Source organism: Lampetra planeri, chromosome 24 (genome assembly GCF_965212315.1).
Source record: "Lampetra planeri chromosome 24, kcLamPlan1.2.h2, whole genome shotgun sequence".
Taxonomy (NCBI): Eukaryota; Metazoa; Chordata; class Hyperoartia; order Petromyzontiformes; family Petromyzontidae; genus Lampetra; species Lampetra planeri.
This window is the reverse complement of record NC_136130.1, coordinates 4,324,150-4,344,559: the sequence shown is the minus strand read 5'-3', so window position 1 is coordinate 4,344,559 and position 20,410 is coordinate 4,324,150. Positions and strand designations below refer to the sequence as shown.

General features: G+C 46.7%; 2 protein-coding genes across 4 annotated transcripts in view; both read right to left on the bottom strand.

Moving 5' to 3' along the window:
• LOC144726665 (uncharacterized) overlaps positions 1–4,875 on the bottom strand; it is an 84,715-nt gene extending 79,840 nt beyond the window's left edge. Inside the window, exon 1 of one of the 3 annotated variants that reach the window (XM_078605424.1) lies at positions 4,764–4,875. In XM_078605424.1, coding sequence (XP_078461550.1) covers positions 4,764–4,793 — 30 coding nt within the window. In that variant the 5' untranslated portion in view covers positions 4,794–4,875. The other 2 variants (XM_078605425.1, XM_078605426.1) reach the window with 2 other exon arrangements.
• Positions 4,876–6,242: 1,367 nt separating this feature from the next.
• STIL (STIL centriolar assembly protein) overlaps positions 6,243–20,410 on the bottom strand; it is a 29,461-nt gene continuing 15,293 nt past the window's right edge. Inside the window, 10 exon segments of the mRNA XM_078605423.1 lie at positions 6,243–8,985; positions 9,879–10,030; positions 10,340–10,492; positions 11,570–11,783; positions 13,291–13,624; positions 14,106–14,268; positions 14,854–14,916; positions 14,918–16,279; positions 16,968–17,088; positions 18,220–18,329. Of these exon segments, the coding sequence (XP_078461549.1) occupies positions 7,968–8,985; positions 9,879–10,030; positions 10,340–10,492; positions 11,570–11,783; positions 13,291–13,624; positions 14,106–14,268; positions 14,854–14,916; positions 14,918–16,279; positions 16,968–17,088; positions 18,220–18,329 (3,690 nt within the window). The 3' untranslated portion in view covers positions 6,243–7,967.

Genomic DNA, 20,410 nt, shown 5'->3' with positions numbered 1-20,410 from the left:
ACGTGCGCGGTGCCAGTTGCTGCCAATGCCAGTTGTCGTTGTCAACTCTGGTGGGTGGCACACAGTGACCTGATCGCCCCATGCACCAAGACGACATTGAGATATGCGCCCTGCACCCGTTTCCCAGCAATCTATGCAGAACTCACTCACTTACCAACTCACCGACCCACCCACTCACTCACCCTCTTACTCACCCATTCACCTACACACTTACTCACCCACTTATTCACTCACCGGCATACTTTGCGGCGTCCAACCAATCTACGTGCAACTCATTGGCAGTCACTTTACACGATTGTCAGAAACTGTCAGCCAATTCTGCCATAAACTCAAGACAGAAAAGTTCTGCAAAGCATAAACGTGGTGTCTTCGTGATAGCCATTGTACTACCAGAATTGCGCAAATCCCAAATGTGTTTCAGAACATCACAAAAGTTACAAATGAGAGGGGGCCATTCGGTCGATCTTGCGCGTTCGGGCACAAAACCACACAAAGCGGAACAATTACCCAAGCTCTATGGTCTGGCAGTAGAGGGGACACTTCCTATGTATAGGCCCAAATGACTAATTTGTGGGTAATTTTTCAAATTAGGCAAATTTTAACCATGACTCCAGCACACAATGGTATACTGTTGCCGTCTTAAAACATCCATTGTAAAGCAGGCGGTGCTAACTCATGGTTAATACACCCACAGTATTGATCAGGGCTGCCGCTGGATTTTTATCCATGAACCTCTACAAAAAGCAGCATTACCGCTAGGACATGCCACACTGCCCTCACTTAGTTTATGTGCCACAAATGTTCGATATTAGATTTAAGAATGTGCTGCAAATCTGAAAAAACAAACGCTTGCTTTCCTCGAGCCATCTTCTTTGGATAAAAAAAAATCCTGTGCCATGTGTTCTAATATGCTCTTCACTTAACAGCCACCCACCCACCCATTTCAGCCACCCACTATGGAAAGGGCTTTAAGCATAACTGCTCTCACTGCGGCTTACAGGACTCAAGGGGGATTCTTAATTCAGCCAAACCCATATTGACATAATCGGATAATCTGGATCTTTGCTCAATTAAGAGGCTTGGCCATTACGGTCGCCTAAACACTTGGCAGTGGTAACTTTTTTTTACGAGGAAAATGCAAGTCCATAAAAGCATGAGCTGAAATAGATGCGGATCTCATTATCTCAGCAAGCAAACTTACCAAGCATGTGCTTATAATTTCAAGTATGATTTTATCACTGTTAGGGGTGCAACAATTTACGCCACTAACATTTTCATGAGTTGTCATAAATGTGGCACATTATTCGATTTCCAGTGTTATTTTAATTAGCCTTGTGGTGCATTGTAGAATCAATAATAGTATAAATCTGTAGATTATACAGTGGAGTGAATTCATATAATCAGGAATTTAAAGACATCTGTTGAATGAAGGCCTTTTTTATGCTATATTGATCACCAGGTTTATTTTACCATAATTTACCAAAGGTCAGGAGTGAAGGTTGAAGGACCAAGAACCAGTTAAGATGTCACTCTTTAGTGGCATTAGCCACAGCCAGGAATCAAATTTTGCTCACCAGGTTCATAAAACAATAGACTAACCACTGCCACCCGTTTCACCCCATATAATATTTTTGGTATACATTTTATAGAACATATCATAGTGTAAACAAATCTAACAGAAACATATAATTCCTTCACACATGGCATTCTAAAGATATCATGAGCATAAAAATCTACTTTAATCGCCAATTAATTGCATACCTACTATGTATCTTCTCCTGCCCAAGTATTTTTTTTCTTAATAGCCAATGTCTTTAACTTGCTTTTCTAAAACCCAAGTGTTCTTCTTCCTTTCAATCAGTGTACTTCCAACCACAGAAGGGATGATTGCTCATGGTTGGGACTAACGACAGTGGCAGCCAAAGGAGCGAATACACCTGAGAAAACATCCATCGCAGCAGTTGGAGTGACGAAACCTACTCGTGTGTGAACGTGATATGGATTGCAGCATCCCAAGACCGTTAGAGACGGTGATAGCTTCGAGGGGCCTTTATCTAGTAATGATTAGATCATGACTGCCGATGATGTAGCTCCCTACTATTGCCTGAGTAATAGGAAATACAGCTTAACAGTTAGTGCCAATAGTGAAACGCATCTCTGCATCGGTGAATAATACCAACTCTAACCCCAAACACAAATCCTTATCTCAAACCCAGAATACTTACTGCTGACATTATAACAAATTCAAAACAGCCCTTAAAACTAACCCAATCCTTATCACTTTTTTGACAACTTCAACACAAGCCACGTTCTTGAAAATAATTATATCTTTATCAATGCATGTTGTATGGCTCGTTGCCCAATAGCTTATCGCATGCGATGTTTTCCAGCATTTCTAAGAATGAGTGCAAAGCAGGGATGTTATAAATATACGCTTTGCTCCAAACTACAAAAAATAATCATAACCACAATACAAATTGCTAACATTCATGAAACAAAAACCATAGTCCTGTCTGTTCTGTATGCAGATACATACATCTCTTTTGTGAGACCTGAAGGAAAAATATAATAACCAGTAGGATGCCATCCATACTGATTTTTTTTGCATCACAATCAACAAGAAGTGAAAAACTGATTATGTACAAAATATTGCATTTCGCAACAATATTTAAAGAAATGCTGAACTTTAGACTGACCTTTATGACTACAAGTTAAAAAACCAATCAACCTCTGGGCTGCAATTGTTGGGAAAACAAATAAAAAAATATATCTACTTTCAGATGTATAGTTATAATCAAACACCCAAAGATATTTGTACCATGTTTTGGCTGTCTATTAATTCTAAAACATAATTAGAAGTTACATATTGAGTCACAATTTACACACCGAGTAACTCAGTGTGCATACTTATTATATAATATACACGATCTACATCGGCATTTCTCAAATGCTCGGGTCAGGACACTCTGGGGGGTCCCATAGGTCAATGGGGGGCAGGTGAGGGTAGCTCTCTCTCTCTCTCCCCTAGTGTCTGTCTTGGGTCGACCCACTTTTCTCTCTGTCTCTCTTTCCACTGGCCTCTCTCGACCAATCTCTTCCCTTGTGTGTCTCTTCCTGTTGTCCCTCTCTCATCATTCTGTTCAAATTATTATCGTCATTATATGCGTGTACATGTGTTTGTGTATACATGTATGTTGCATGTCTGCATATGTGTTTGTATAAGTATGTTTAGTCTTGATTTGAAGCTTTCGTGACTGCAGGAATCCATACTCTTTGGTTCATTCGGTAAAGTCACGTAGGTAGAAAAATAATAGAACTACAGCAAGCAAAAACTGAAGGCTGTGGTTGTCCCACCTGACGATTGCTTGTGTTGCACTCGAAACGTTGGTGTACGGTGATTTTTCTGCAATATTTTGCTGTCTTTTCTTTGATTTTCTGTTCGCACATAGTCACTCTAAGATGCATTCTTGTTCATGTTTTTGTTTGTTGCGGTTGCACCCGATTCAAGAGCCGAATGGCTCACAGGACTATACCTAATAAATGAACTTGAACTATTATTTGTCTACCGACGTGACTTTACCGAAAGTACGTTTAGCTCTAATTTGTGTTATTAAATGTTATCCAGAGAGAATTGCTATTGTTTCACTGGGTTTATCAACTAGTTAACTAAAGACAATGTGTGCCTGTGATTATGGCTGTAGCGTTAATTATATCCACAAAGGGTTAACAAAAAAATGTGTTACATCCATTATGGGTGATTTTACACTGAACACAAAAATGTCCTTGCTGCATACAGAACTATTGCAATTTGAACGTGACCCGCCCCTACTGGACATCTGTGAAAAATAGCTTCAAAGCTCATCGGATTCTCTCCTGCAGTCAAAAAAAACGATTCCGATCGCATTCCTGTCCACCGCACATCAACACGGATCGCGTTCCGCGCACCATGACCCACGTATCCACAACGCATACATCGAATGCACGATCACAATGTGCGAGGCACTGTGCGTGACGTGCAATGTGCAGCAATCCACTGCTGGATGAAGGCCTCACACCACGCGGGTCGTGGTCAGCGGCTGTTGCTGAATGCATTATGCAATGAACACGCATTTATATTTGACATGCGCTCGCCGTCGAGTACGTTGTCATCGTATGCTTTTACGTGCTGTACTATACCGTGCATTCCATTGTACGTGGACATCCGAATTATACGGCCGCGTTAATTCAATCGGTGTACAATGCATCGCAGTGGATATTTACACTCGTATTCATTGAATGAACAGTTCGCCGACTTGTGAACGTAGTTATGCTTTGTACTTTTCCTTTTTAGAGTTAATATAACGAGCGACGAACGCCGCTCATTTACCCCTGCGTATCCGAGCGGGTAGTGGAAATTCTACATTCCTATGGCAGGGGCAAGTCCGCCACCATTGTAACGACGCGTACAATGAATTACACCGCACAACGCACTGTACCGAAACTCATTAACCCCCGCCTCGCACTAAACTCCAGACAGAATAATCGTAAACATTGAAACTACTTATTTTTTTAATTTAAACTCTACAAACACTTCCGGCAACATTACGCACGTTTGCATTTTATTATTATATATTTTTAAAAATATATAACACAACAGCGCCACGGCTTCAGAGCAAACCACATACTCCGTCCAGTCATTCTTATGAGGCAAACGTTGTAGTTTAGATGCGTTAATCTTGTTTATAATTCGGTACAAAGTTTACGAAGTTCGCGCGTTATCCCACCTCAGTCAGACTCAGCCCGCGCGTCGCCATCTTTATCCCCCCTGCTCCTCCCGGCACGCACCGCGCGGCGATAGGTGCATTGCAAAACGTAGGCTAGATAAGCATGGCGATGAGAGACTGTCTGTATAACGTAGTCTAGGTAAGCAGCGCGAGGGCGGATTGTCTGTATAACGTAGTCTAGATAAGCAGTGCAAGGACATGGTATATATAACGTAATCTAGATAAGCGGTACAAGGATATGGTCTATATAACGTAGTCTAGATAAGCGGTACAAGGACATGGTCTATATAACGTAGTCTAGATAAGCAGTGCAAGAATATGGTCTATATAACGTAGTCTAGATAAGCAGTACAAGGACATGGTCTATATAACGTAGTCTAGATAAGCAGTACAAGGACATGGTCTATATAACGTAGTCTAGATAAGCAGTACAAGGCCAAACTGTCTATATAACGTAGTTTAGATAAGCAGTGTGAGAATAGACCGATTGTATAACGTAGTTCATATACCCAAATAATATGTAGTTCATATATGCGATGTTCTTAGAAAAAGTGTATAACGTAATCTGGATAGGTACAACTACGATGTCAATTGTATAACGTAACCTTGATAAGCAGGGCGGCGATATACATATTATATAATGCAATACAGATAAGCAATGTCGAGATACGTATTATATTGCGTAGTCTGGATAAGCAAGAGCGGAGACATTGCATAACGTAGGGTGCATAAGCAACATTGACATCTGTTTTGTAGAACGCAGTCTACACAGGGTGTCCCACAAGTCTGGAATAAAAGGAAAAACTAACACAATTCTGTGTTATTGGTTCGCGGTCTGGATGCAGTCTGTTACATTCAATAGCGACCTCCCTTTGACTCCCATTCAATAGCGACCTCCCTTTGACTCCAATTTCCTGAGTAGAATTATCTGGACATGTTCTTACTTACTCAGATACATCTTGGGACTGCAGAAACAAAATATGAATTCGTTATTTTCCCCTATGATTCTAGACGTAGGAGCCACCCTATATTTGGCGTCACGGTGGCGAGACGTTTACTACCTCGGAAGACTGCTTAGCTTCCTATATATTTGCGTTCCGTTGGTTTGTTAGTCATCATAAATTAAATTTCGATTTAAAGCTTTCGTGACTGCAGGGATTCATCTTCTTGGTTCTTTCGGTAAAGTCACGTAGAAGGGAAATTATAAAATAATAAAAATAAAACAATTATTACGTTTCGGCCACAACACAAGCAGCCGTCCTCAGGTCTGTTATCACCGGACTTTACCGAAAGAACCAAGAAGATCACCATAAATTATTGTATTGTTGAAAACTGTTTTCCTTTGTCAAAACATTTCACTATAGCTTGTTAAATAACCTGTGCATAAGCAGGAAACAACAATTGCCAACGCTGCGGCTTCTCAGTCTCAATTGAGCTGAACGGATTATACCTTTCAAAAAGCAAAACAAATGCAAAATATCAGTAAAAGCAAATCTTTATTAGAGAATATACCACATCAAAAGAAACAAACCGAATGGACATCACATTTACACATTTATTTCAGACTTTAAGCAAAAGACACACAACACACGAGCAGAGAAGACAATGTGACCATGTTTCTTTGGTGATCATTCTGAAAGGGGTGAGGGGCTATGGGTTAAAGCTACGTCACAATTAATCAACTATCTAAACCCCCTCCCACCCCCACGCACCACACACTTGAGTATGCACTGATAAAGGCAGGGACCATAGACGTACGTGGAATCCTCTACTTAGGAACTTCCGACTTACAGAGATACGAGCAAACCTGGTCCTCTTCGGATCGAGAGTCTAAGTTAAACTTGCCGCGAAATAGATGGCGGTGGTGGCATCTACATCTGCAGAACATGAAGAACCCGTGGCATTTACATTTATAGGAGATTGTACAACTTTTAAAGCCATTCCCGTTGTTCACGTACCTGCCGTACAATATGTTTGGAATCGACAGGCGTAAAAAGCTGGACTTATGAGCAAATCAACTTACGAACAAGACCTCTGGAACCCACCTTGTTCGTAAGTAAAGTCATAGAATTGCTGCACTGCCGTATACTACCCACCAAGTACCAGGGCCCCGCAGACGTCTGACAACATATTTGTGCACTGGTGGTCACCCAATTCAAGCACTATCCAGGCTCTCAACTCTGCTTAGCTTTTTCAGACGATTTGGTCATAGGCTGCACCGTAACAATGGCGTTTAAATAAAAATCCAACGTTACTTCTACACGCATTTGATTATGGATATAATTTTGCTGAAATGCTCACAGACGTGAATTCCAAAAGCAATGTCGAGAAATACCAAGGTGGAATTCACTGTGCGTTGAGTAAACACTTGAAGCTCGAAGGGTGTTTGTTCACACAACCAAAGAACAAAAATAAATTATACATAACACACACGCCAAACTTTAATGGCAAAAAACAACACTGGCAAAAACATTCAAACGGCTTACACACCCATTTCCTGAGTATATAAAGGTTTGATGTGAAATTATTAAACAGCGTGTCACTGTTGGCCCTTGTGGAATGCAAGAGTTGGGCCTCATTAAGAGCTGAGCTGCAGTGGTAGGGGCAACTTAAATATAAACTATGGAAGGCACTGATTAATATATATACATATGGCAAAAAGCATTAGCACCGTATGTACAAGAACTATTGATTTGTAATGCGAGACAACCTTGCTGTTATTTACTAATGTACAAAAATATAATTATACAGAATAAAAAAGCATTTATAACTTTTTTCAAGCTGGTTAAATACAAAACACACTGCTCTATGGAACTGATAAAACTTCACCCATTCCACAAGAAGAGCATTAAATAATATTGACAAGCTCATTAAAATATATAAAAAAACTTAAAATGTTTAAAAGGCAAACAAAATGTAATCAAGTCAACAAGTGTCACCCCACCTAAACGAGTATTCGGGTTGTACCTACTTCATTGGCAGCCCTGAGCCAGTAGTGAGAATTACACATTCCTATCACGGGGCCAAGTTTATCCACAGGAAAACCATTTTTGACTTAAAATAAATCGATATTAATTTCATCAACCTTGGAAGAGATGATTGTCCGAGTTTACCCCCCGACCAAGCTATAACCAGAGCCACCCAGACGGACACAAACAAAATCTAACATAAAAAACTGAGGTCGCCACCTTGTCTGCTTTCAACTCAGAAGAGCTTGGGAAGCTGTCGCAACCGTTCAATGTCCAGAATGTTTCCCATCGACTCCTCACGATCGTTCCCTCGGATTTTCTCTGGCGAGTCCCCTCGACCTGTACCACCAGCACCATCACCGACACCACCAACACCACCACCACCACCACCACCCAACACTTTTTTCCGCTCCGGCAAAACGCGGAGCGGATGCCTCGTAAACACGGCGTGTCCTGTGCTCAGCAGCTTCCTCTGCGGCTGCGTTAACCCCTTTAGCACCTGCACGGTGCTGTTGTCTCGGAGCCCGGCCGCGTCGGTGAAGGCCCGACCTTCGCCCGTCGAGCGACGGGATCCTGCTGCTGCCGCCGCCGTCGCGGTCTCTGCCACGGCCACCAGGCTGGGCTCCGAGTTACGGCGGGCAGACAGGCGTTCGCAGAGCCTCGCGCCTCCTGACCCGTGCTCCATGCAGGCGGCAAAGTCCGAGCCAGGTGTTTGGGAAGAGCTGCCAGCGGTGGAGGGTAGCGATTTAGCGATAACGTCAGAAACGGTGTCTCCATTTTCCACTGGAACGCGAGCACCGGCCAAATCCTTGCAGCGAGCAGCGCCAACTTGGTTGCGATCACAGCCATCATCATCGTCGTCATCGTCGTCGTCGTCATCGCTGATGCTTCCATCAATGAGCCCGTACTTCTGCATGTACCGCCGTGTGGCAAAGGACATATTGCTTGGAGACAGGAGACCCGGTGCGGTGCTACGGTCACTGTCCGAGAGGCTGGCCGCAAGCGATGCCCGGGCCACCTCGGCTGCTCGACCACTTCCGAAACCGTTGCCGCTACTGCCGCCGCCTCTTGAGAGCTGCGCCAGCTGCGCGTCGCTCAGGTACTTGAGCGCGATGGCGTTGGCCTCCATGCTCAGATCGACCGACATGCCGGGTTCCCCAAAGCCGCTGGTACCGATCGCGAAAGAGAGCGATGAGTAGCTGAAGTGAGGCAAGGCCAACGCTGCGGCCGTAGGGAGGATCCGCGCCAACGTGCTGCGTGGGGGGGCGACATTGCAACCGCAACAACAAATTAAATGTTTGTAGCATCTCAATGCCATTGCAGCTCAAAATGCTTTACAAAAAAATACCAGGGGGATAGGGGTGGGGTCAGGGCAGGAAAAAGACAAGGGAACGCATCTCCGTGGGGCATCCCAGGACAAAGCAACCAGGGTCCAGATCCAACAGCACGCCCAGAGCTCAACTATAAAGAACATCATTGGTACCTCATTTGCCAGAAGAAAAAATATGATAATTGGTTTTTTACCCTTTTATCTGGCAACAAAACTGACACCTTTTTTTACAAGGAGTCATGTTTGCATAGACCACAATACCTGCAGACGTAAAATAATGTTTGCATTACGACTGCAGGTATTGTGGTCTATGCAAACATGACTCCTTGTAAAAAAGGTGTCAGTTTTGTTTCCAGATAAAAGAGTAAAAAAACCAATTATCATATAAAAAACATTGCAAGAAGTAAATGAGTTAAATGTAAATAACGTGGTTTTATTAAAAGAAGAGATAGATTAAGATGTTAACTACCTCGCCTGGTATACAGGAGCTCGTGGGTTCGATCCCGAAACTGACGCCTGAAAATATTGAGTTTACATGTTCTCCCTGTGGTCACGTAGATTTTTCTCCAAGTCCTCTGGTTTTTCCCTCTACATTTACAAAACATGCGTTTAGAGTATTTGGCTGCTATATATTTCCATGTGATAAGCCACTTCACTGTGCCATCATTTGTGGGTGGGTCGCTTCTAAAAAAAAGAGCGACATAAGCTCAGTGGGGCTTACCTGGTAAAATTAAAAACAAATAGTTTAGTTTATCCGATAGTTTTGAGGACACGCTGCATCGCTGCAGCAGACGGGGAAGGGCGGTGGGGCTGTACCTGGCCCTCTCCGCCTGTTCGCTGTGTTTGGTGCTGCCGCAGCTGACCACGCACTCCATGCCCTCCCCATCCAGACGCACGCCCATCTTCCTCAGCTGCTTTAGTGTCGCCGTTACCACGCTGTTATCCTCTGCATTCTTGCGTCTCGACGTCTGAATCAGCAGGACACACGTGCAGGTAAAAAAAAAACAGGGCTTTAGTACGCGTGTTGAGACCAGTATTCAGAGGCGGCCACCACCACGTCCTGAATCTTGGTCTGTGTCCATTTAAAAATCTTGACAGGCAAGATTCCCGCGCCCATCCCAAGGGGATGCCTGACGACTGAGGGCGTGGCGGTGGCCACCAAAAATTCTGACCCTTATTAAGCTCGAACAGACTTCTCAGAAATTTGGTCACGAGCATCACGACTTAGTAAAAATACGCCGGTATAGGAGAAAATGAAAGAGGTGCACAGTCCCTACCACCCCGTGGACAGCGTCTCCTCGCGTGGGCTCGGCTGCCGTCGCCATCCCAGGGCACGGCTGGACAGCGGGCGGCCTTTCCTCGCGATCGCTCGTGGCGCTCTCCTCACCAGGTGTCTCGGAAGTGTTGGTCAGCAGACGATTTACCTGGTGCTGCCGAAGCGCACAGATCCATGCGTGTGAGGATAATCCCCCGCCCCCCCCTGCTCTCCGCCTCGAAGACACCTACTAAGACTGGCAGAGCACATAAGGGGTGGCGGTATGGCCAGCACCACAACCCGCCCGACATTGTCCCTCAAGTGGCCAGGTGGACCAGATGTCAGAGCACTGAGATGTTGGGGGTAAATCCAGGCAGCTGCCTGTGAATCAAATGGGTTTCCTCCAGCGTACAGAGTGAATGTTCTTAATTTAATCTGCAATTCATTCGGTTCAATTTCAACTCTTGAAAATGTTTAATATTTGGTTGACTGTCATTCGACAAATATCACTCTTAGTGACAGAGCAGGTGGTAAAGTGCTGCCCACTGTCGTGTAAACCTGAAGTGGACAAAAATCAGCTTAGGTTACTGGAAGGAACCTCAAAGGTGATATGCACAACTGTGGGCCGTTCTCTAGCACTGCTCTGCGATATATCCAAATTGATTAGTCTAAAAACGATCAGGATTAAAGTGGAGATGGTTTTTTTAAGCATCATCATCATTGTTGGAGCAGAGCATAAAAGCTAAAACAACTTTCTTTGTGTATTATTTATTTAACTTACTATTTACCTTTCTTGTGCTATTCGTTGCGCACGGTTGGACTTTTTTTGTGCACGGTTTCAATTTACTTTTCTCAGTCGGTGTTAGCCGTTGAGGTCGTGACTGGTTTCTCTTTTCACTCCTGTTGCTATATGCCCCGGTACCCTTCCCATTCTGCTGTAATGGGGTGTTCTGCTGGTGAGATGTTAACTACCTCGCCGGGTATACAGTTCGTGGGTTCGATCCAAACTCTGATGCCTGTATATTTGGAGTTTGCATGTTGTCCCCGTCGTCGCGTGGATTTTTCCCCGGGGCCTCCGGTGTTTCCCTCCACATTTAAAACATGCGTTTTTAGAGTGTTTGACTGCATTAAATATCCACGTGAGGTCGCGTTTGAAATAAGAGCTACATAGCTCAGTGGACCTTATCTGGTCAAATAAAAAGATTGATTGGTTGAATGAGAGCAACGCTTTATAAGTTTACCCGCCACGTACCAAGAGGTTGTGGTAGAACTGCTTCTCGTCCCGCATCAGGAGGCTGTTGCTTTCTCCGTCCGCTTGCTCTGCTGCGCTCGCCACCTCCGGTGTGCCGGTTGCAGCACCACCACCACCACCTCCTCCTTCCCGCTCGGCGCGGACATAGATGCTGGCGCTTTCCCCGAGTGCCGGACTGCCCTGGCCAGCGTGGTGGGTCGGACCCATCGGTGAGCTGTAGGAAGAGCGTACAGACAAGCCCCTTGGTCATTCTGCTTCTGGACAAAGGCCTGCTGGATGAAGGGACGAGTTATTTGACCACATCTCACCACGCTGGTCATTGTTGGTTGAAGGTGGGGGCATCGACGTGTAAGTATCGAAGCACGAAACACCAATGGATTTTTCTGCACTACCCTCAATATAACACCGCCCCTCAGATGCCTATAACAACCTGGTCAGATTGGTGAATGCAAATACCTATAGATATACACAGATAGACGTATACTGAGAGATGCATGTGCACGTGCACAGAGTTGCATAAAATCCCTTTGTGAATCCACTCCTAACACAGAAATTGTTTCGTCATATTTCACCAAACTGGTCAGTGCAGGATGGTGGATGGGGTGGGTGGGGGTGCCCGGGTCCGAATCAGATGACACTCGCCCACTGACGTGAGTCATGGCTGGAAATTTAACTCAAATCGCTGGGTTCATAGCGCAGTGAACGAGACACCGCACCAAACAAAAAAGATAAAGATATCCCGTATAGCCTGTAATAATAGACTATTGGGGCAAGTGCTGTTAGCGGGCACCTTTGAAGGCTGGCACAGTACACGAAGGGGGTGGGTGGCCAAAACTACGCCCAGCCGATTTTGCCACCCCAGTGGTGATAATGATGATGTTTACATTCTGCACCAGGTACTCATTTGAGGCCGAGTCAATCTAGGGGAAGCCCAGGACCGGTTTGGCGGGTATCGAACAACTCGGGTCACCGGGTTTGTAGCACAGCGCGCTAACCGCTACACTACCGCTGTCCCCCACCACACACCAGGTACAGGACATGCACACCATAGCTACCCCAACATACAAAGGGTAGGAAGGGTATACCATCACTAGGTTAGCTCCGTCACAAAGCAGAGCACCCAGAGAAGATACAAGAATCAACAAGAGGTTTTTTGGGTCAGATTGCGTAAATATAAATGTGTCGTTAAACCCGCCACCACCCGACACATCCAATTAATGGCCATGACAGCCGATGTGTTAAACTAAAAAGATCCAAGAATACAAGGTGTCTGCACTGCCATCTCCTGGCCAGGTGTCATCCCAGCTGCTTTTTGCGAGTTTCGCAAATCTCTACGTGATCCGCCAACCTTTGCCTTCAAAGTGCTGAATCCCAGGAATGTGCCACCACGCCAGACTAATTCAGGTTCGTCCTGCTCTGACAACATATTTTAGCATGTGATATACTATCGGAAACTTTTTTTTTTAAACATAATTCTATCTAATGTGGTGAGGTGTATTTTTATGCAATTGTTGGTGAGTGGACTAAGACAATTAAACGTACTAATAATACATTAAAGAATCTGGTTTAATTACAGATGAATATAACATGGATTTTAACCCAAAAACTTGCGTGTTACCACCTCCGAGAAGGCCATTTACAAATCCGCCACCCACCCCCCGTCCCCCCCAGGGGGCTATGCGACCACCTCTGTGCCACGACGCAAACAAACAGCTGCCGACCTGTCCTGGGAGGAGCTTCGGCTGGAATCGTCGGCGCTGCCTCGGCTCTCGACGAAGCTGGGCAGGTCGACAGCGTGCAGCGACGAGGCCACGCTCGCGTCGCACACCGCCGCCGCTTCGATGACGGCCGCGACGGCCAGCGCCACGGCGCCCTCGTCTTCGCCGGACAGCGCCAGCTCGCCGTCGTCGCGCGTCACCCCGTGCCGGATTTCGCTGGTCCCACCGTCGTCGCCGTCGTGGCCATCGGTGGCGCCGTCCCCGCTCGTCCCCGTGTCTCCTCTTTGCGTCTCCTCGGCCGCCTCCCCACCGCCCGGTCCCCAGATCAAGCTTCCTCCTGTGTTTCACATGCGGTGAGATGTAGATTATATAACACGGGCGTAAGAATGTATTACATCTTTTTAAATTTTTATCTTATTCCTCAATTTGACATCGATTGTGCTATTGGCATCATGACATAACCATTCAAATCTCTCACACAGCAGGCCTGATGACAGGCACCTGCAAGCATTGTGGTTCTTCATGTGTGGTGTTACATTTGATGTTTTATTACTTTTAAAATAATTACCAGTATTTCTCACGTTAAAATAGTTGTTCAAGAGTGTTAAATGTTTGGGCTGAAGCGTTACTCAGCTTTCAACATGGGAGCCAATGGGAAAACGACAATCGTTTAACCAACTTTCGCTTCACGGGCAATTTTCGCAGAACGTATCTCAGTCGTGAAGCGAGACACGCCTGTACCATGAACATAAAGCGGTATGTGTGATCGACCGCTGCCGGTCATATGAGCCGTGTGAAATACACGGCGCTGGCTTTACCTGTCTCGCAGGCAATGCTGACCGCCTGCTTCTGCGTTCCTGCTGCCCTCTTACTCTCGGACGGAGCTGGGCCCGGTGAACTTGGCGAGCTCCATGCCGGAACGTGAATCTCGTCCCGCTTCGATCCATCGTTGCAGTTTTGTGCGGCCAGCAGTTTCTGGATCTGATCCGAGAAAACAACAAATAGGGAAAAAAATCACGAGTCGAATATCTTCTTGTATTTCACAATTATAAAATTAGGGCCCATTTTTATCAATCCACCGCCGGGCAAACCTCTCCTCACCATGTCGCTCACAAACGAGTTGTTTGACCGCGCTTCACTGCACTGGTAAGTGTGGGTTCGTGACGTTTCTGGGACCGGGACCGTTTCGGCTATCACTCGCCACTAATGTTAGCTGTGGCTGGGAATTGAACTCAGCTTGCTGGGTTCCCAGTTCAGTGCACTAACCACTGCTCTTACTACTTCATCCCATTTAACAGTGGTGAAAGTTAAATATCGTGCAAAATCGAATTATCATCGCTGGCATATAACATGTCTGACCTGACTCCAGAATGGATCTGGTCGTGAACATTAGGATAGAAGCCAACCAGGGTAAGGAGGGCTGCGAAATAGACACAGACGTATCGATCTCTAAGTGAAGAAATAAGAACCGAGGCGTCAGAGCCCAGAAGAGAGAAAGTATGTTGACAGTGACGCTGCTAACAACAACGACGCCACACACAGACCCCACCACCCTCGCCCATTCACCTGCGCCTGCAGCAGCTTTAACTGCCGGTCCTGCTCCATGAGCAAGCAGTAGGCGTCCCCCGAGAGTCCCGGGACGGAATGCAGGCAGCCAACCCCTCCGGGCGGGTCCTGCTGTAGGCCATACGCCGCGCCAGCAAGGAGGGGGGGGTGGCGACCCGGGCCACCCGACGTGTCCAGGGTGACCGGCGCCCATCGCAGCCGCGCCAACATTACCGCCACCGCAGGCACCAGCGATGCCACCGCTGCCGCCGTCTCGCTGTGAGCAGCAACAGTGCTCTTTCGCCCGCTGCATGTGGTGGCATGGCCACGATGGCACAAAGTTGGCACTGTGCGGTGTCTCCCCGTGAAAATGGGCGGGAGACCTCGACTGCCGGTAGCTATGATGATGGGAAGATGCTTGCTGCTGCTGCGGTTGTTGCTGCTGCTGCGGGTTTTGCCGTTGCGGTTTGTTTTGTTGCTGCTGACGGTGCTGATGCTGCTTCTCCTGCTGCTGCAGCTGTGAGTTTTGTTGCTGCTGTTGTTGCTGCTGGTGCTGATGGGGGTTTGGTTGCTGCTGCTGCTGGGGGATTTGTTGCTGCTGCCGGTGCTGCTGCTGCTGTGGATTTTGTTGCTGCTGTTTCTGCCGATGTTGTTGCTGTTGCTGATTATGATGCTGCTGGTGTTTCTGCTGATGTTGCTGCTGTTGTTGCTGCTGGAGCTGTTGGTGTTGCTGCTGCTGCAGCTGGTGCTGTTGTTGCTGCTGCTGAAGCTGGTGCTGTTGTTGCTGCTGCTGCTGGTGCTGTTGTTGCTGCTGCTGCAGCTGGTGCTGTTGTTGCTGCTGCTGCTGTTGTTGTTGCTGTTGCTGTGACAACGGCGACGATGATAAATACGGAACCTGCTGCGGTGCCTCCTGTTGGGGCCGCCGCGGCACAGGCGACGGCTGGCGCCGGGACGGCACCATCCCTGCTGCTGTTGTGCCCGCGCACCGCTGCAGGAAGTCTGGAGAATGGGCACGTGGCGGCAGAGACCCCGGGCTGCCACTGCCGCCTCTGGCCTGCGGGCATAACACAGGCCCCGGGGATGTCTGGGAAAGTGGACGCCCAGCGGCAGTCGTCACCGGTGCCGAGTTCACCGAAGAGCGGCCACTACCGGGGTCCGGCTGCTGCTGCTGGTTCTTGGGCATCAGCGGTTGCCGGATGAGCGGCGGGCCCCTGTCCACAGTGGCGTCGGCACGCGAGGTGGGAGGAGAGCCGTGATTGTAGGCAAGCGGGATCTTGGAGTGCCGGTCGCCCACCCGTTTTGCCGGGCGCACGCGATCTGCCGGTGCGCGGTTCTCGTCGTTGCCGGACGACGGCGGTGGTCGTGGTGGAGGCCCCTTGAGGGCTGGCAGAAAGGTCCCGTCGCACACGAGCGACAGCTCCGGCACGCACGGATGCACCTTCGGCGACTACGGAAATCGGCCGTGAAAAAACAACGAATACGTCGGCGAAATTACAAGGGTGATCACATCAACACAATGAAATTAGTGATGACGTTAGTGAAGTCATGAGCAAAATAACATTAATGATGACATCAGCACAAATACAAACCAATTAAATAGAACCTAAGCAGCGCATTCCTCAACAAGACATTAATTATTCTAACATTGTGCAGCCCTGTACAAATCACAATACATGTTCAGCTATTATCACATCTTGCCCTAATGGCCAAAATACATCAAACTGGTGGAATGCCACCATCTCTTATCATGTGGACATTTATCGCAGCCAAATATCTCTTCATGCACGTTTCTAAATGTGGAGGGAAGAACTGGAGGACCTGGAGAAAAATCCACGCGGCCACATGGAGAACATGCAAACTTCAAATATACAGCAGGCGTCAAAGGTCGAGATCGAACCCACGACCTCCTGTATACCAGGTGAGGAAGTGAACATCTCACCATCGTAGCGCCCATATTACACGTCCAGTGTCATAACCATCCAACACCACAGCAACATTCGAGGTGAGTTGATATAATAAAGTGTTCCAATGGAACTTGCATGGATTATCTTTAAATATACGTATCATTGTTTTTATTTCCACAGGACACCCCCCCCCCCTCTGAGGCGACGTGGCACGGGGGCGAGCTCTCGCACCAGCTGGGTGTTGGGGTGAGGGCTGGGCGTGGGACGCGGAGAGAAGTCCTCCTCCTCCAGCCCGGAGTCGTTGTCGCTGGGCAGCGAGCGCTGCCCCGGTGATGCTGGCCCCTCGCCGACCCTTGCAAGTCATCGACAAACAACAAGGAGGTGCAAACTTTTTAAGACCGAGTTAACCTAGGGGGAAGACCCACGACAGGTCTCAAATAACGCTTTGCCAGCCGACGTTATTCGTGGCTGGGATTGAACTTGAGTCACCGAGATCGTAGCGCAGTGTGCAAATCGATGCCCAGCCACCACTCCAATATGCAAACATCCTCGTTGATCCATACAGACCAGTGTTGGCCAATACACCATTCTGGTGAATCTCACCAGGCTACACGATCCACCACAAAACTGTAGCCAACAATTTCCCTGATGTATTTAACCCCGTAATAAACCATAGACATAAAAGCACTACGTGCCATCTATTGATAGAAGTTACTGTTTACGTACAAACTCTTTGTCGGGGATTTGAATTTGCCATCAGCTGTTCACGAAAAATGTCTTCTTATGTTAGTATGTGTTCTGATTTGTCCTGAGATCTGCAACCAAGTATTTTGCGATCCTCCTGTATATTGCGATCCACATAGTGGCCACCGCTTAGTAAGGCCAGCACAGCGTGCTAAGAGGTGGTGTGGCCACCACTACGGCTGGGCTCCTTTATCTTCCCCGTGCTAAGGTTTTACACACCGCAGCATGTACTCATTTAATGTTGAGTCTACCTCACGGAGAACAGGTCATGGACAGGTTCGGATATCATTCACCACCAATGTTGGGCTTCATTCACCAGCAGACAGCATTACTGCAAAAGCCACTTGTATAATCCATTGTTGGAATTTCATATGATCCAATACCTATGCTCCCTGCCTTCATCAACCGGCACTGACAAGCATGGCGGAGTGTGGTCCAATAACCCCACGACTCTAACTAAACTTTTAAATGTTACCAGGTAAAGCCCACGGAGCTATGTAGCTCTTTTTCAGAACCGACCTGGCCACAAATGATAGCTCAACGAAGTGGCTTATCACGACGGCAATATAAAGAAGCCAAATACTTTAAACGCATGTTGATTCCAAATACGGTGGGAATAACCGGAGTTCCGGAGAAAAATCCACGCAGCGTGGGGAGAGGGACCTCATCCAGCAGTGAATTAGCCAAAGAGGTGAGCACGTCTTACACGCAAGCGGCCGCTTTGCTTCTGCACACTCACCCCAGGCCAGGTGCGCTGCCCAAGGCTCCTTTAAAACACCCCCACTCCCCACATCTCCTGTCCGGGGCCAACTCCAGCTGCACGGGAGGTCTCTCCGCAGCCTCCACATCCTGCGGGGGACAACAACAAGAAGGTCAAAATAAGTCAACCTCCCAAAATTACAGACGCGACTCCGAACAAAAACAAATATCACTTACTTTGGAAATTTAAACCAAGGTGTGACGGATGTGATTTACATAATAAAAACTAAAATGGAGTTGGGCAGGTCATCTAACGACCACAAACAAGCAAATATAACGGCAGAATAGAGGCCGATGGAGGGGAGGAAGAAAAGTAGACAGAAAATGGAATGGTGAGAAAAGACTGGAAGATTTGGAGTAGCACAATTGGATTATATTGCAGCCTAAACTAACTAAACTTTTTATTTTACCAGGTAAGACACACGGAGCTATATAACTATTTTCAGAAGCGACCTGGCCACAAATGATAGTCCATTTAAGTGGCTTATCATGTGGAAATTTATAGCAGTCAAATACTCCAAAAGCATGTTTCTAAATGTGGAGGGAAAAACCAAAGGACCCAGAGAAAAAATCCACATGACCACAGGGAAAACATGCAAACTCCAAATATCCAGGCGTCAGGGTCGGGATTGACCCCACAATCTCCTGTATACAAGGCGAGGTAGTTAACATCTCACCACCGTGGCACCCAAATGAGGGAACATGTCATAGGGCAAGTCAACCTGGCAGACGGAGAGATGAGGTCAGCTCATGTGCAGGTGTTCGATGAATTGCTGTATTGCAGGACAATGATCAGCGTTGATTACGATGGCTTATGTGATGGTAGTTAGTGTTGTGTAAGTAGCTGTGCATGCATGCCCAAAGAACCATATATCGACGTATTTGCGTTTTGATTATTACAATAATTTGCTCGAGCCCAAAAATAACTTGTTTTGGTGCAGAATAAGCAGTTTTTCATTACAATTAACCCAATGAGATATTACACAACTGTTTGCTATCACGCACTGTAGAGCAGCTAATGCATGAAACTTTAGCCTGCTATAAATGTGTCTGTGTCAGTGAGCAGTCAGTGATGACACTGGTGATGTTTTCAGTCCAAAATCCATAAATGTCCTTTATATTTTATTGTCTCAATTACAGCCCTTCGCTAATCCACTTTTGGATGAAGGCATCTGTGTTTCGGCCATTTAGGCTGTTTGACCAGACTTCACTACGCGGGTCAGCGAAGACGAATGCCCAAAGATGTTTTCAGATATCACTCGCCACCGATGTTAGCCGCGACCGGAAATCAAACACAGGGCGCCCTGGGGAAAGATATACCTTTGTACTGTACTTAGACGCTCCCATGTCTATGCTTCCTGCCTTCACCAACCAGCATGGTGAAGCGAGGTAAAGTAACTGCCATGACCCACACGACGTGGGGAGGGCTGTAAATGTACATGCAATCTCAACTGGACAGAATTTGAAAAATAACAATGCAATTTATAACGTGCACAATCTGTTATAATGTTTAAAGAGGTGGGGCCTCTTAGGCGTTTCCTAAAAGTCTGTGTAGATTGAAAGCCGCGAATTGCAGCGGGATGGCATTTCAGACAGTCGGGGTCGCCACAGAGAAAAACCACGCCTGGCAGTGACGGTCCTTGTCGCTGGTATGGATAGGAGGTTGTGAGCCACTCTGCGGAGAGTTCTACCTTGAGCTAGAGTTTATGGTGACAGCAGTGAAGAGAGGTGTGGTGGATGACCATAAGTAGAAGCGTGGTAGCACAGGCAGATGATCTTGTAGCTTAAGCAAAATAGGTTTCCCAGCAAGAGCAACCACTGTATCCAATTCCAACAGCAATGCCCCCCTTTATGAGTTAACTTGACAGGGGAGGCTCAGAGCCAATTGGGTAACTGTCAGATGTATGCCAGACACCAAAAAATACCCGACTCAATTGTTAACAGCTGCCAGAGGCATCGCAAATGCTGTTTGCTATTAATGCGGCTCAATGGACGACTGTGTGTGTGCCAGGGTTCGTATTATCACTGCGTGTCAATGTTAATGTGCTGTTGCTGCTAGTCTTACCCATTTTTACAGAGAATGGTAAAAATGTATGAAATCTGTCCAGCTCCAATTATGCAAAAAGTTATTGTCGTTGTATTTTTTACTGTGGAGAGTGTGAAATTTAGGT